Source organism: Mus caroli, unplaced genomic scaffold (genome assembly GCF_978045245.1).
Source record: "Mus caroli unplaced genomic scaffold, Mus_caroli_1 scaffold_15, whole genome shotgun sequence".
Lineage (NCBI taxonomy): Eukaryota > Metazoa > Chordata > Mammalia > Rodentia > Muridae > Mus > Mus caroli.
In genome coordinates, this window is record NW_028227270.1 from 27605534 (window position 1) to 27620852 (window position 15319).

The window sequence follows — 15319 nt, forward strand, 5'->3', positions numbered from 1 at the left end:
GGGCAATTTTTGATTCACTTTTAGATAGAGATATTTAAGAGTAGCTTAAATGTTAAACATAATAAGGATATTATTAAGTATGAAGGTGCATTGCTGCTGTTTTTAACACTTCTAAGGAGGAAACAAGATATAGTTGCTATAAATACTGATTCTGAGCACATTGCCTGGTTCATAAGCAATCCATCACTTCTTAGCTCTGTGGCCTTGGGTACATTTCTTCTGTGTGAATGGTAAATGTGGCTGTGTGTGTAAATGTGGGTGAAGGTATGTACATGCACAGCACCCATTGTGGAGGCCAGAGGACAACCTAAGGTGTCATCCCTCGGGCACCTTTCAGTTGTTTGTTTTAAGACAGGCTCTCCCATTGGTCTGAACTCTACCATATATATATATATATATATATAGAGAGAGAGAGAGAGAGCAGTCTAGCTGGCCGATGACCTTCAAGGACCCACCTCCTATTTTGCCAGTACTGTGATTAGACATGTGGCACCAGCCTGATGTTTTCTGTGGTTTCTAGAGATCTGAAGTCAAGTCCTCATGCTGGTAAGGCAAGGGTTTTGCCACCCAAGTCCTTTCCTCCCAACTTATCTACCTTCTTCCAGCCTCAGCTTACACACACATCCCAGTTATAAAGCAGTGCTAATAACATAGCTTTTAAAACCGTAAAACCACTGCTCTTTAGTATAAATATAACATCATGACAGAAGAACTAGAAGTCAGGGGCTGGAGAGATGGCTCAGTGGTTAAGAGAACTGACTGCTCTTCTGGAGGTCCTGAGTTCAAATCCCAACAACCACATGGTGGCTCACAACCATCTGTAATTGGGTCCAATGCCTTCTTCTAGTGTTTGAAGACAGCTACAGTGTACTCATATACAAAAAATAAATAATTCTTTTTTAAAAAAGCACTAGAAGTCAGTTTCAAAGAACAACACTGATATTACAAAGAAAAAATATTTGGATATTTCAGAACTATCTCCACTACCAAATCACTATGACTCCAAGAAACATAAAGAGGTTGCTATGTGAGAAAATAATTCATTATTTGGAAGACACGGTATATGGTGTATTTGGCTTTTCAAGCCAGGGTGTCTCTGTGTGTGGCCTTGGTTGTCTTGGAACTCGGTAGAGCAGGCTGACCTTGAACTCACAGATACTCCTGCTTCTGCTACCACTGCCCAGCCCAAATATTTCCTTTCAGCTCTTACAATGATTTTAAACATGAGACTGCCGTCAGTTTTAAATTACTTAAGTATAAAAACCATTCTGTTTTAATTAGCTTTTGAAGCACATGAGAAAGGTACTGAGAATGTACCAACGTGTGGTATTTGAAAGCAGCGATCGTTGTTAGACTCCAGTAAAAGTATAACACTAACCAGAGTAATCTTTAATAGGATCTCGTGACGGCCGCAACAGATTGCGTTTGAGTCAGCTCCTCTGAGATGCCTCAGATGGCTTTGAAGTACACAACTTCTCTTTTTCCTTTAATTATTAACCACAGGTTCACTTCCAATACTCAGGTATTTTCAAGCATTTGGCGGATGTAGCACATTAGGGGTTAAAGCAATCAATCCTGTAAGTGAGGCATGACGTGCAGGAATTGTTTTTCTCTCCATGTCTGTTAGGAGGATGTTGCATAAATAAACAGACCCTCCATTATTTTGCAACATGAGTTCAGTTCTTGATCTTCAGAGCAAATGCAGAACCACATTACCCTACTTCTGAGGAGCAGTGTTCTGGGAGACTCCTACTGTGTGCTGGGAGATACTCGCTCTGGCCTGGGGATTAGCTGATTAAACATAGCAGCCTGCTGGATTCCCTGGGACGCCCTCATTGCTGGTGGGAGAGCAGACTACGCTTTAGCTCCACAGTAAACTCTGCCTACAGATATTTCTGAGTCCCTCGGAAAAAAATATTACCTTCTTTCTTTAGTCTTTGAATCACTGCTGGAACCTTTCTTAGAACATGAGCTTTGATCTGAGAGGTTCTGTAGACACATATGTAGGAGGGCAGTAAGCTCAAAATGCTTGCTGAATAAACAGGACACTTATAACCCGTTACACAGTGGAGTGCATCACACTCATGTTTACTGCTAACGCATGTTTCCTTGCTATCTGCTATCTGACATCTTTGGCTGACTTGTATCGAGAGCCATACTAACACCATGTTGTCTAAATCTTTCGCATGAAGAAAGGCCAGAAGACTGTGACTGTGTGTGTAGAGATAGAAAGAAAGAAAGAGAGAGAGAGAGAGAGAGAGAGAGAGAGAGAGAGAGAGAGAAAGGAAGGAAGAAAGAGAAGAGAAGGAAGAAAGGACAGAGACAGAGAATATCAGTACCAAGTAGCAATCACTAAAAATTATTAAATTTAATTTGATCATAATCACATCAGGATTTTAAAAACCCATCAAACTTGGATTGAGGGAAGCCTAATTTCATAGGTCTGAGACGAGTAGGTGCAGGAAACTAAGGATTACAATTTATAGCTGTGTGACTCCCCCGCTGACATCCAATTTAGGCAAGCTATCTCCTCGCCTGTAAAGGGCGTTCAAGATAACTACCTCATTGAGTGGTTTTTAAAAACGTTTCAATACAGTAAAAACACTACAAAATACGTTCTTACTGTTCCCAGTCATTTAACATACACATACTCTGTGGGGGACATACTTTCTAAAGGGGCAGTGAAGAGACTCATGTGGGCTGGATTGACCCTCAAAGGTAGAAGAAATATCAGCACCCTTATTTTCATTGTAGGGGTACGGAGAACCTGGAAATGACTTCCATTGTTAGTCGTGCACAGCGGAGGATCTGAGCGTGGGTGCTGGAATTTCCACGTTGTTGACATATGCATAGTTATAGGCAAGTGGGTAACTTAGTAAAGGAAAGATATAGGAGCCTGGGGTGCACCTTATCTCACCTGTAGCTGACTCCCAGGTACAACAGGGGCTGAGAGAAAGCTTAAGATCTTTCACATACCCCACCCCCACCCTTAGGCTCATTCACTGAAGGCTTTTCGGGTGATGCTCCCCTTGTCAACAATCCCAAGTCTTTTTAGTGTTTCTAAATTAATCTCTGAAACTCCCATCTACATGGCTTCCTATCCTCCTGGCTCAAGTAGATCACTCCTGATCTATGACACACCACGTCAGTCTCCAGGGTCCGTCCCAGTGCAGCCTCTCACTTTAATGGCCCTCTGGAGCTCCTTGGGCCTCCCTTTTCTTCTCCATCCTTCCTCCTCAGGACCTCATCTATCCTTCTCTTTGGGGGTTCACAGACACAGCACCTCGAGATCCCAGAAACCCGCTCTGCTCCGACCTAGAGAAAACGAAAGCCACTCCTGCCTTCGGCCACCAGGAGGAAGTCAGGCATGCGCAGTGACCCTAGGCAGCAGCCTGGGGAAGCCTGGGTTGTCGAGCGCAGTCCGACTGAGCTGGCGGGCTCGCGGGGTCACGCGGGGCTGGAGGCCGCCTAGTACCTGATAGCGCCCGGTGAGCAGCTGGCTCCGCGAGGGCGTGCACAGCGGCTGCACGTAGTAGTTGTCCAGGACCACGCCGCCGGCCGCCAGCGCATCCAAGTGCGGCGTGCGGATGACCGAGCCGTGGAAACCCAAGTCGTTCCAGCCCAGGTCGTCTGCCAGCACGAAGACCACATGGGGAGGCTGGGTGGCTCCGGAGGCCGGGGCCGGCGACAGCAGCAGCAGCTGCAACAGCAGCAAGAGTGGCAGCTGCGGCCCGGGACCTCCAGGCCGGCTCCTGCCGGTGCACGGGCTAAGCTTGCCCATCCTTAGCAGCCTGCGGAGCCCGAGCTGCCGGCACCCCCGACAGAATCGGGAACTGAGCGGCCGGGCTCCCCAGCAAGATTTCATCCACCTGGGCGGGCCGCGGGCTGGGGAGGGCCGGCGTCCACGGCCTCCGCCTCCCGCGGGGGCCGGGGGAGGAGCCGCACAGAGCGCGCGGGCGAACTCAGCCGGTCCTTCCAAGGTCCAGAGGCCCGTTCTTTATTTTAGTCATGAACTCGAGAGCCACAAGTTCCAAAGCTATTTCACAACCTTTATCTGATTAAATCTAGCCGCAAACTTGACAGCTAAGCACTATAGTTAGCGCTCCTTTTATCCCCAGAAGAAACCATGTAATGGTTTGGACCATTACAGATGAGAGAAGAGAGGTGGTGCAGATGGTGTTTCAGATTCCTTTATGCAGTGTGTACCCATGAAGCCACTTCCTTCCCATCATCAGTGGACCAAACACATTCATTCTGTCTGCCCAGAACCTGAAATGAAATGGTGAAGTTTCATTTCAAGACATTCGGGGTATGCCCACCTAAGACTGTCTACTTGCTTACTCAATGTCTAGAGATGAGTGATAACTGTTAGGTGGAGAGAGAGAAAATCTGCGCTGCCTGAAGGACACACCCTCTCTGGCTGAGGCCGAGTCCGTGGGAGTTACTTTACAGCTTTAGAAGCTCTGGATGAATGATACCCTTGAAAAGTAATTATTGCTGATGTACTCAACTGACTTCCATGCGGTTCACTGATGGGTGTTTGTGGTATTGTTCCTTATAACCAGTTTTAATTTCTTATCGGTTTCTTCGTTAATAAATTAGATGAAATCACATGATGTATTCATTTCTGCATTTGTGTGAGAGTAAAAAAAAATTCCTTTTTTTTTTTTTTTTTTTTTTTTGGTTTTTCGACACAGGGTTTCTCTGTGTAGCCCTGGCTGTCCTGGAACTCACTTTGTAGACCAGGCTAGCCTTGAACCCAGAAATCTGCCTGCCTCTGTCTCCCAAGTGCTGGGATTAAAGGTGTGCACCACCACGCCTGGCTAAAATTTTCCTTTTTTTAAAAAAGATTATCCTTGAATATTTGTTTCCCTCTTAACATACATAAGAGTTTTCTTTGAAGTAGATAACTACTATTTATCCTTAGTAACGTATAGCCAGAAAGTTTTAAATTTTGGCATTTTTAAACCCAAAAACAATATCTTAGAAGAGTTGTTTGTTCGCTTTTGTGATGGGGATAGTGTGGGAGGGGACAGATATACCCACTGTGGTCTCTGCATATTCTTCTACTCCATAATTGTTTTCTATAGTCCTCTCATTTTTGTTTTTAAGCAGGTGCTTACTGTGTACCCCAGGATAGCCTCCTCCAGCTCTCTGTCCTCCTGCCTCTTCATCTCCCACTGACAGAACTGGGATTACAGTCCCAGGCCAAGGCCTAGGTTTTCCCTGCCCTTGATAAGCATCAAACAGCCTCCAGTAATACTGCTCCTGGAACTAAGGACACACCAAAATCCCCATGCCCTGCATTTCAACTGAGCATGTCAGCTGGGGGTGCCCTGGAAATGTGCAGGTGGGAGAGTCTGATTTTCATCTGTATACTGAAAACCTACGGCATGCATACTGTGCGTGGTTCTTTTAAAAATCTCTCTACTGGTGTTCCTTTGGTGTTTCCTTCGGCTTTAACTCAGGCAACAGCTTCGTACAAGAGTACAGGAAGGTGATGTGGGTGCTTCCTGGCACCTCAGACAGAGAGGAACAGTGTTGGTTTGCTCTTTTGTGGGACCCCTGTGTTACTGGCATCAGGTCTCCACTGCAGAGTTACCATCTCCCCCTTGTAATTACTAAGTAGTCCTCAAACTTTTGCTTATTGGCTTTCATTTCTTGCGTGAATAGATTATAATTAGGATGGCTACCAATAGTGACCTTTTAGTGTCCTTTCTATGAGTTTCTGAGTTTCTTATGTATTTAGTTCATTGTGAACTCTTGGATTCTTGCTTTGATCAATATGCCATAATCCTTTAACATAATTGTACCCCCCAATACACATACACACACACACACACACACACACACACACACACACACACTTGAACAGGCTGAGTGACACTGCTTTATTAGAACACGGAGAGGCCCTAACTTTTCAAAGGGATGAAGACTGAGTGCATTTACCAGGGCTAGGAGACACACATGTACACACACATACATGCACAGTACAACCAGGAAGTTATAGCTAATTTGTTTAGTTTGATTGGGAGCAAGTGGGTTGTTTTCAGCATCTGGGCATACTGTTTCTCTCGGTGGCTCTGGAATGGTCAGGTAGGGCTAAGTCACTCTTTATGGCTTGGGGCTATTGCCCTGTACAGCCTGACCCAATTTCTCATGACACCAATATATCCCAACCCTAGAAGGGTAAAAAGAAAAAGAGGGAGACATCATAGTTTTAGGGAGGCTGCTTCCGGCTGAACTCAACATTGGCAGGGGCAGGTTGAGGGAGCTTCCAGATGGGATAAGACCTGGTAGTTGTCTGTTATGAAGAATTCAGTGACCTTCCAGGATGTGAAAGTTGTAAGTCTTTGTTGGAAAGACTTAGTGAGATGGCTGAAAGGCAGGGACCAAAGAGTAGGGTTAACATGATCATAAAGATTTAGGGTTACATGATCATAAGGATTTAGTGTTACATGATCATAAGGATTTAAGGTTACATAATCATAAGGATTTAGGGTTACATGATCATAAGGATTTAGGGTTAACATGATCGTACTGACTGGGCCTGCCAAGGGGTCAATCCACAGCTCCCAAGCAGTCAGGTATACTTCCAGAAGGTATTGTCTGCCCTTTCTCGGTTGTTGATTCTTTCTAATAACTGTTTAGCAGTTATTCCCCTAGGAAGGCCCCCATGCCTCCCATTCCAGTGGCCACCAAGTCTAGTCACCTGTGGTTTTGGAGGACCCCTGCAGGCAAGGGATCTCTTTGGTTTTGTAGGGTGATTATTCTTCGTTGTAGCAAAGTCAGGTCTTCCTTGATCTGACTGGTCAGTTGGCTGTGTTGTACCTGTTGGAACCCCATCACTGTTGCTGTGGAGGTTATTATGGGTGAGAGCCATTAGGAGGGCTTACATGGAACATTTTATTTGGTTATAGGGAGATGTTCAGTAAGTAAGACAGTTAAAAGACAGTGTGAAAACATATGTATTAGGAAAATAAAGAGGAAAGGAGTGATGGGGAGACCAGAGAGGAGGAGTGATGGGGTGGGGGACCAGAGAGGAGGAGTGATTGGGGGGACCAGAGAGGAGGAGTGATGGGGAGGACCAGAGAGGAGGAGTGATGAAGGGGAGAGCTAGAGTGGAGGGAAACTGTAAGAGATAACCACACATGAGAGGAGGCTTGTGGTTATCTTTTCATCTGGTCCTGTGTCTTTGCATCCCATCTCCAATAAGTTGGGACTTGTTAGAGAAGCTATGTTGTTCTCCAAGGAAGGCATGTGGCAAAGACCCAGAACATAAGTCAGGAGTCCCATAGTTATTTCTATGCCTGAATTTTCCCCAGATTGGCTTCGGTGGTCTTGTTCTTGTGTCCTCTTGGTTCCTTTTTCATCTCTCATTCCATCATTTCTTTACCTTTGGCACAATGAGTTTCCTAGGCCCATTGTGTGTTTCCCCTCCTCTGCGTTGGAACTGGATACTCTCTAAGGAATTCTGACCAGTCTGGGTGGAAGATAGCCTTCAGACACCAAAACTGGTGCTGATCTGTGCTTGTTGCTCTTGTGTAGCCATTGCCTCTTGGTTCTCAGTAGATTGTCAATAGCAACTAGACATATGTATGTACATACACACTTCACTAAAGTTCTCTGAAGAAACACATCCCTGTTGAAACTCTTGCAACTAATGAATTAGAACTTTGTGGTTGGTTCTACTTGTTTCTTTGTTTGAACTTGTTTCTAGTCAAGAGCTAAAATCACCTTGGGCTGCCTTCAGCTGCCATGATAACCATATATTACCAACCTCTGCATCTAAAACTTACTAACTTAGCAGACCACTAACTTCCAATAACCCTAACCTAAGCAAAGGATGCTACAAGACTCTGTGTGAAACCTACAGAAGAGATTTCTCTGCTGGACTCTAGTCCACCTACCTGATGTCCTCACCGGTATAATTGGCAAATGCCTTAGCTTATGGTTTTCTTTCATCCTGGGACCTCTTTTAGAGTGGTACATGTAGAATCTGTGTTCCTGAGCCATGAGCCATCCCTACTTGGCTCTGAATAAACGGGCTTCTATTCACTTTAGAGTGGGAGCCATGATCTACAACCAACACATACATAAAGTCTTCTTATACACACCCACATCCTTTGTCTGCATGTATCAATATGAAGCCATGGGTTCCTTGTCCATAGCACCAGATCTGTCCTCCTTCCCGTCCATATGTGCATGGGTTTTAACAGTTTCATTATCGCCACAAACTAATAAGTACTATGCTGAAGGCAGCTTGACTGATTCTCACAAAACTAACCATACTTTTGCCAACAGTGCCAACTCCATGGGAGTTTAAAATGTAGGTCCACATAAGACCCTGCACACACGTTCATAGTATTACCACGTGGGGTTGACTGCACCATTTGAGAAAGCCAGCTATTCATGGACAAATTATTGAAGCAAGAATAAAGATTGTTTTGGAAAGCCAGCAAACCAAGAAGATGGGAGTCTTTGTCTCTGACAAAGACTTTGTCTTAATCTGTATTTCAAACTCCTTTATTCCCAGTTTAGGAGGGAGAAAGTGGCTTAGGCAGAATTGAGCAGAAAACTAACCCAGAGATTAAAGTGTAAATCACTCAGATTTGTGATCTCTAAAATTAGTGATTTAAAGTCAACCACAGCCAGGACTATAGCACAAACTGCTTCTCAGCACTTGACAGGCCCTTGTGGGAGGAACAAGAGTTTGGGGCCAAGCTAATTGGGCTATAAAATGAGACCCTGTCTCAAAAAGCAAGGTGATACTTCCAGATGACAAACTATTATTCAGCACTATAAAAGAAGCCCATTTGTGCCTTAACGATGTAGGTACCACCATTACCACATACTGTTTTCCATAGACACTTGGGCCCATGTCTAGATGTAATGTCCTATTCTACCTGACTTCTTTATGCACGATTTGTACTGTTTCTGTTACAGAGACAACCACACACTTTTCAATAAGCTGTGATAGTGGCAGTGAGCTCCTTCTGCTTTGCACCTTTTGTGTTTTCCTAGCTATTCCTGTGGGTTGCGTTCCTGTGTGATCTTTCATATCAACGTATCTAGTCTAGTGGAAGAGTTTTGGAGCTGGGCATGGTAGAACACCCCAGTCTTCAGGAGGCTGAGGCAAATGGATGGTCAGCTCAGGGCCAGTATAGCAAGACTCGGTTTCAAAATAAGTACATAAAATGTTTGTTGGTGCTCTCTTGGAACTGAATTAAGTTTCTAAGTTAATTTGTAGAAACTGTGATACTCAGTTATATCTGAGACTAAGAGGTGCCTCTCCATTCAAGGCCTACCCTGGTAACCTTTAGGAGTACATTCAGATTTTCCTCCTAGTCTTTTATCTTTCTTATTAAATTAATTCCTAAGTATCTCATCTTCTCCACTGCCACTGAAATGGGGCTGTCAGTATCATTTGATCTTCCAAATTGTAGTTAGTTATGTGCCTGAAATTTTAATCATTTAGAAGGATAATGTGGAGCAGTGTCCAATCACCTTTTCTTGAAGTTAGGGAAAATTATGGGTAGCTTGCCTTTATTTTCTTAAAGTGTGTGTGTGTGTGTGTGTGTGTGTGTGTGTGTGTGAGACAGAGGTGGGGAGGGAGGGAGGGAGGGAGGGAGGGAGGGAGGAAGAGAGAGAGAGAGAGAGAGAGAGAGAGAGAGAGAGAGAGAGAGAGAGAGAGAGAGAGAGAGGGGCTGGTTGTCTCTAGTGAGACAGTTTGATCAGGCAAAGGACCATACTTAATTTTTTACCATGTATCCTTCTGTACCTTCGATTTTGAAAAATCTCTTCATCTGAGTAGCTCTTTCTTCTTGTCAGGTTCCTATTAATGTTATTATTAGTGACATTATTATATGCAATGACACAATTTTCAAAATGCCACGAACATGGGTCTTCACCCTATACTAAGGAATCACACACAGCCACTCACACCCATCATCTCATGCTGCTTTCAGCTTATGCTGCAGACCAGCAAACTAAGCTCAGAAGAAGTTCAGAGAAGCTCAGAAACACCCTTGTGTTTCAATTCGTCTCCCCAACGGTTGTTTGTTTCAACACCTTTAAGTACGATAAGTACTGGTCACAAAGGCCAAGCAGCCTTAACACCTTCTGTCTGAAAGTGCAACCAACGGTTGGCAAGTATGAAGAAAAGCTACACCGCTTGGAGATAAGACTGGTAGGAGAGCTTCCTTCATTGAGATAACTGAACTGCGTGCCCATGTGTTAAGTTGTGGTTGGTATTACTCACTGCTCTGTTCCTGGCTGGCACAGTTTGGCCCTTGAGCATCAGAAGGAGGATTGAAGTCTGTTCATTTGGATGCCGTCTACTAAGCTTACTCGTGATGCACTTAGCTGTAGAAATTGACATGAGGACATCTTCAACTAAGGAAAGGATCTCCAGGCCAGAAAAGGCCTACCACAGATGTCCAAGGGTTGTCCTGAGGTCACGCCTTCCATCTGTTAGGCTCTACGTGCACACATTGCATTCTCTGGTACCACTGAAGCAGGGCAAACCCTTGAACCTCCACACAGCATAGTAAGACGTAATAACTTCACAAGCCGCACCTTTGACTTCTTGCTGGTTTTGTTCAGTGTCTGTGTGTGTGTGTGTGTGTGTATGTGTGTGTGTGTGTGTGCATGAGCATGCAGGGAGGGCAAAGGTAAGAGGGAGAAAGGAAGAAAACTGATTCCCTTTAGCTCCAAGATTCTCTAAATTATTACATTGGTAAGTTTGAATAAAGGCTGAGGCTGATTCAAAATGAAACTTCCCTGACCCCTTCATCCTGACCACTGTCTGTCGTCTCCAATCCCAAAGCCTCCGGAACACAGAGCAGAGCCCGGGATCTACTCTGATGAAGAGATCCTAGCATGGCAGTGTGCCGACAACAATGGATTCTCACAAAGCAATCCCATTTCTTCTCTCTCTGACCACAGCCTGGCCTCCATCCACAACAGGAGATTTCTCGACCTAGTTAGTGTTTGGTTTCCATGATTTGTGGACCTTTGTATGCTTTTGTGTCCTTTTTTTGTGCATGAAAAGGAATATGAGCACTGCTTTTTGGGGTATGCCACACTGTCTACAGTTTATACTCATTTCTTTAAGATAAGCTACATAAGCTAGGCAGTGGTGGCGCATGCCTTTCATCCTAGCACTTGGGAGGCAGAGGCAGGTGGATCTCTGAGTTCGAGGCCATATTGGTCTACAAAGTGAGTTCCAGGACAGCCAGAGCTACACAGAGAAACCCTGTCTTAGGGAAAAAAGAAAGGAAAGGGAAGGGAAGGGAAGGGAAGGGAAGGGAAGGGAAGGGAAGGGAAGGGAAGGGAAGGGAAGGGAAGGGAAGGGAAGGGAAGGGAAGGGAAGGGAAGGGAAGGGAAGGGAAGGGAAGGGAAGGGAAGAGAAGGGAAGGGAGCTGCTACATGACAACTCTTTCCAACCATGTCTAAGCACTTAAACAAATGTGTTTAGGAAAAGCATACTGTATACCAAAAAAATTTCACTACTAGAAAAGAAAGTTAAATATATGTGCTATTCTAAGGAGAGTCTTTAAAAAACAAATACATATAATTGTGTTAAATTCAGTAGTACAAAAAGTCACACATAACTTTCAACTCTTTCTAGAATTTCTAATAAGAAATACCAGACTTCAGAGATAGTGTATACATTTAGGTACACAGATCTTCCCATTTGAGCCCAAGTAGCACCATAGTTTCCTTTGTCATAGAGGGAAAAAAAAATTTAGTTATGGTTTAAATGTAAAAAATTCCCAACTGGTTTGTGCTTTGAAAACTTTGTCCTGGGGTAATGCTGCTGTTTGGGGACACTGAAGAGCCTTTAGGAAGGGCATCCTAGCTGGAGGAAATGGGTCCCTGGGGCAGAATGAGCTTGAAGTTTATAGCCTAGCCCTGCTTCCTGTCCCTCCCCAGAGGTGTGACAAACAGCCCGATCCTCCTGTTACCACAATCTCAAGTCAGTTTCACCACCATGCCTTCCCTTGTGTGATGAACTGTTTCCTCAAACCATGACCCCCAGATCGGTCCTTCTACCCTGAAGTTGCTTCTAGACAGGTGGTCACAGTAATAGAAGTAATTAGTGCACTCGTAACACGAGTAGACTTTTTGAAGCATTAGCTCACCCAGAACACATGGTCTTCTTGACCACGATCAACAGACATCTCACTGTCCTACTGGTAACCACTGCCCATGCCCTACAGTCATCTTCTTCTTCTGTGCTCTATGTCACAAGGAGCCAACCCTTTTACGAGAGTCCAGCCTCTTCCTTGACATCAAGCAAAGCTGAGTCAATGTGGGGCCCTGGTCAGGGTCTGGAGCAGGAGAATAAGGAAGCCTCTTGGACACAGCTGTGGCAGTAGGGACTCAATCTTTCCTATGGTCTGAGCTGCTGCTCGTGTGTGGTCCACATGATCCAGTGACTGTTTGGTGGCTCCTCCAGAGTATCCTTATTCTGCCTGTTAGGTTGAGTATTTGAACTGTTTGCCAAGTTAAGCCCATGGAGAGGCCACACAGGGATGTCCTGCTCATCCCAGCAATTCAAGCCTCCTTGGCGAGGCTCCTTATTCAGGAGGCTGAGGAAGAGGTTTGAAGTTCAAGGCCAACCTGGACAACTTTGGCTCACTCTTAAAAGACGGTCTAAGGAGAATATAGTTCAGTTGTAGAATGCTCATTTGCCATGTGCTAGGCCATAGATTCAATCCCCAATACTGGAAAAAAAGAAAACAATTTTGGATAACTGCCACAGATGAACCTCACTTGGGTCCTCAATCCTCGGGCGAAACTCGGGGTTCCGGTTACAAGTGGGCAAGGAGTTGGCACAGATGACAAACAAATAGGAACACAAGGGAGTGTGGTATCTGAATGTAATTTGTCTCAAAGCGAGCACCAGCCTTATAAGTGACTTTTACACAAAACAGAGGAATGAGTATTAAAAGCTAACAGGAACCAACTGGGATAAACATCAATGTTAACAACTGGGATCAAAAGCAGCCCCACCTAAGGTCAGCTTAATCTTAGAAGTCTGGAGCAAGGGCTTCACGCCCTTGCCAAAGTTCCAATTCCAGTCTATTGTATAGTCCACCTTCCCCCTAGGCCATTATAAATTCCCATGTATGAGTGTAATTCAGCTATCTATAGTTCTAAGTATCTACTCTAGTTCCGTCTTAGACCACAACCTTCCTTCTTCCTAGATAATTGTAAATTCTTGCATATGGGAATAGCTCGGCTATTATTCTAAGTGATTGTGTGTGGGGGGGGGGGGGCTTTCTACTAATAAGTAATGTAGACTTCCAAACATAACTATAATGAAGATTCTAAGTATACTTTGCTAAGCTTGCCCTGAGATTTCTAACTCTTACCAAGGATAATACTGTAAGAAAGCATGCAAGACCCTCCGCACTATCGCAGGGACATATCTGGGGCATTCTAGCTATGGGAATGCCAAATTTCCAGGAGACTAAGTTTCCGTGAACTTTTCGCTTCGAGACTGCATCCAGGTTTTTGGGGCCTGTCATGACTGTCACTACTGGAGTGGTTATAGCATATAACCAAATGATAAGATCCATTTTTTTAAAATCTTACCTCTTCTATATGGCACAGTAATTTTTTAGTATTAGCATGAAATAAAACAAGAAATAGTGACCAGAAAAGAAATAGAAAGATTGTAACTTTTCTGTTGATGTATACATGTATATCAGTAAAAAAAGTGGGGGAGGGGAATAAAATGAAATAAATATTATATCACAAAAGGGAGCAAGAGGTAATATTCCTAAAATATTTTATATAATATAGTTTTGAAAAAGGACAATATTAATATCTACACATTTTTGCAATAAACTGGTCTGCCATGTGTGTAATTTATTTATTTACTTTTAACGTTTCATGTATGTATGTTTGCCTGCATGTATATACGTATGTGCACCACATGCATGCAGTGCCCACAGGGGCCAGAAGAGGGCATCAGATTCCCTGAAGCTGGAGTTACAGAAGGTTGTAAGCTGCCCTGTGGGTCTGAGAATGGAATCCTGGCTCCTCTGCAAGAGCTCTAAATCACTGAGCAATCTCCCTAGACCCTCAGCCTCTCTGTCTTTAAGCTTCAAGTTTTACAGATGTGTCAATGACTTCATCAAAACCAGCCTCCCTCACATATCAGGGTTTAAATGTCAGTGCAGCCAGATTTGTCCATTTACTAAAAAAAAAAAAAAAAAAAAAAAAAAAAAAAAAAAAAAAACAAACTTTTAAAAGATGTATTTATTTATTTATTTTATGTATGTGAGTTCACTGTCACTCTCTTCAGACACACCAGAAGAGGGCATCAGATCCCATTATAGACGGTCTTAAGCCACCATGTGGTTGCTGAGAATTGAACTCAGGACCTCTGCAAGAGCAGTCAGTTCTCTTAACCACTGAGCCATCTCTCCAGCCCTGGGGAAAAAAAATATTTTTTTAAGCTTTTGGTTTCACAGTTTCTTTTACATGAGCAACAGGCACACAGGTGATTAGGAAAAAACTTCAATCTAATGATAAATTTGCTTTGGGAACAATTCTGAGTTATTTTAAATATCTCTGTACTTGAAAATGTTCACCAGAAAATTCATCATGTGCATCTTTGATTTTCACACAATTAAGAATTTGAAAAGAAGAAATCTGGGGCTCAGCAATTCAGAATATGTGTAGCTCTTTAGAAGGTAGGAATTCAGTTCCCAGCACTTACAGTTGGGTAACTCACAAATGCCTGTAACTCCACTTGCATGTGATTCAGCGCCCTCTTCTGGCTTCATAGGCACCTGCACACAGATGGCATACACTCACATAGACACACACGCATAAATAAACAAAAATAAATTAATCATTAACAATTTGAAAAAGAGACTGAATTTGAAATATATTTAAAATCAGTGAGATATTTCACATACAACCCTGCCATTTTCTATTACTGTACACACTGAAGCTCATCTGCCTACTATTTTATGATACACATAAACATATAGAAACTTCAGTCGCATAGAACAACAGAGTCAAAAAAAAAATCTCACCTTCTGTCTCTTTATATTTATAACCCTCTGTTCTACTGGTATTTCCGATTTGGTCTTTAAACATAGGCTAGCTAGATCGATAGGGTTTGAAGACACAGACTCAGCCTGAGTAAATCTGAGTGATTCCAGCAGCAAAAACTCACTGTAAAAATGACTTTCATGGCGCTGTGAATATTAGGAGCCCATGAGAAAACCGTAGCTCTCCATACCACCTCTGTAAACAGTGCACTGCTCATTAAGATGTAAGAAATAGTTTGTCA

The 15319-nt window shown here is 43.7% G+C and overlaps 1 protein-coding gene across 1 annotated transcript in view; it reads right to left on the reverse strand.

Annotated features, from left to right (window-relative positions):
• Arsb (arylsulfatase B) overlaps positions 1-3927 on the reverse strand; it is a 164976-nt gene extending 161049 nt beyond the window's left edge. Inside the window, exon 1 of the mRNA XM_021180617.3 lies at positions 3476-3927. Coding sequence (XP_021036276.1) covers positions 3476-3865 — 390 coding nt within the window. The 5' untranslated portion in view covers positions 3866-3927. The remainder of the gene's footprint in view (positions 1-3475) is intronic.
• Positions 3928-15319: the final 11392 nt, after the last annotated feature.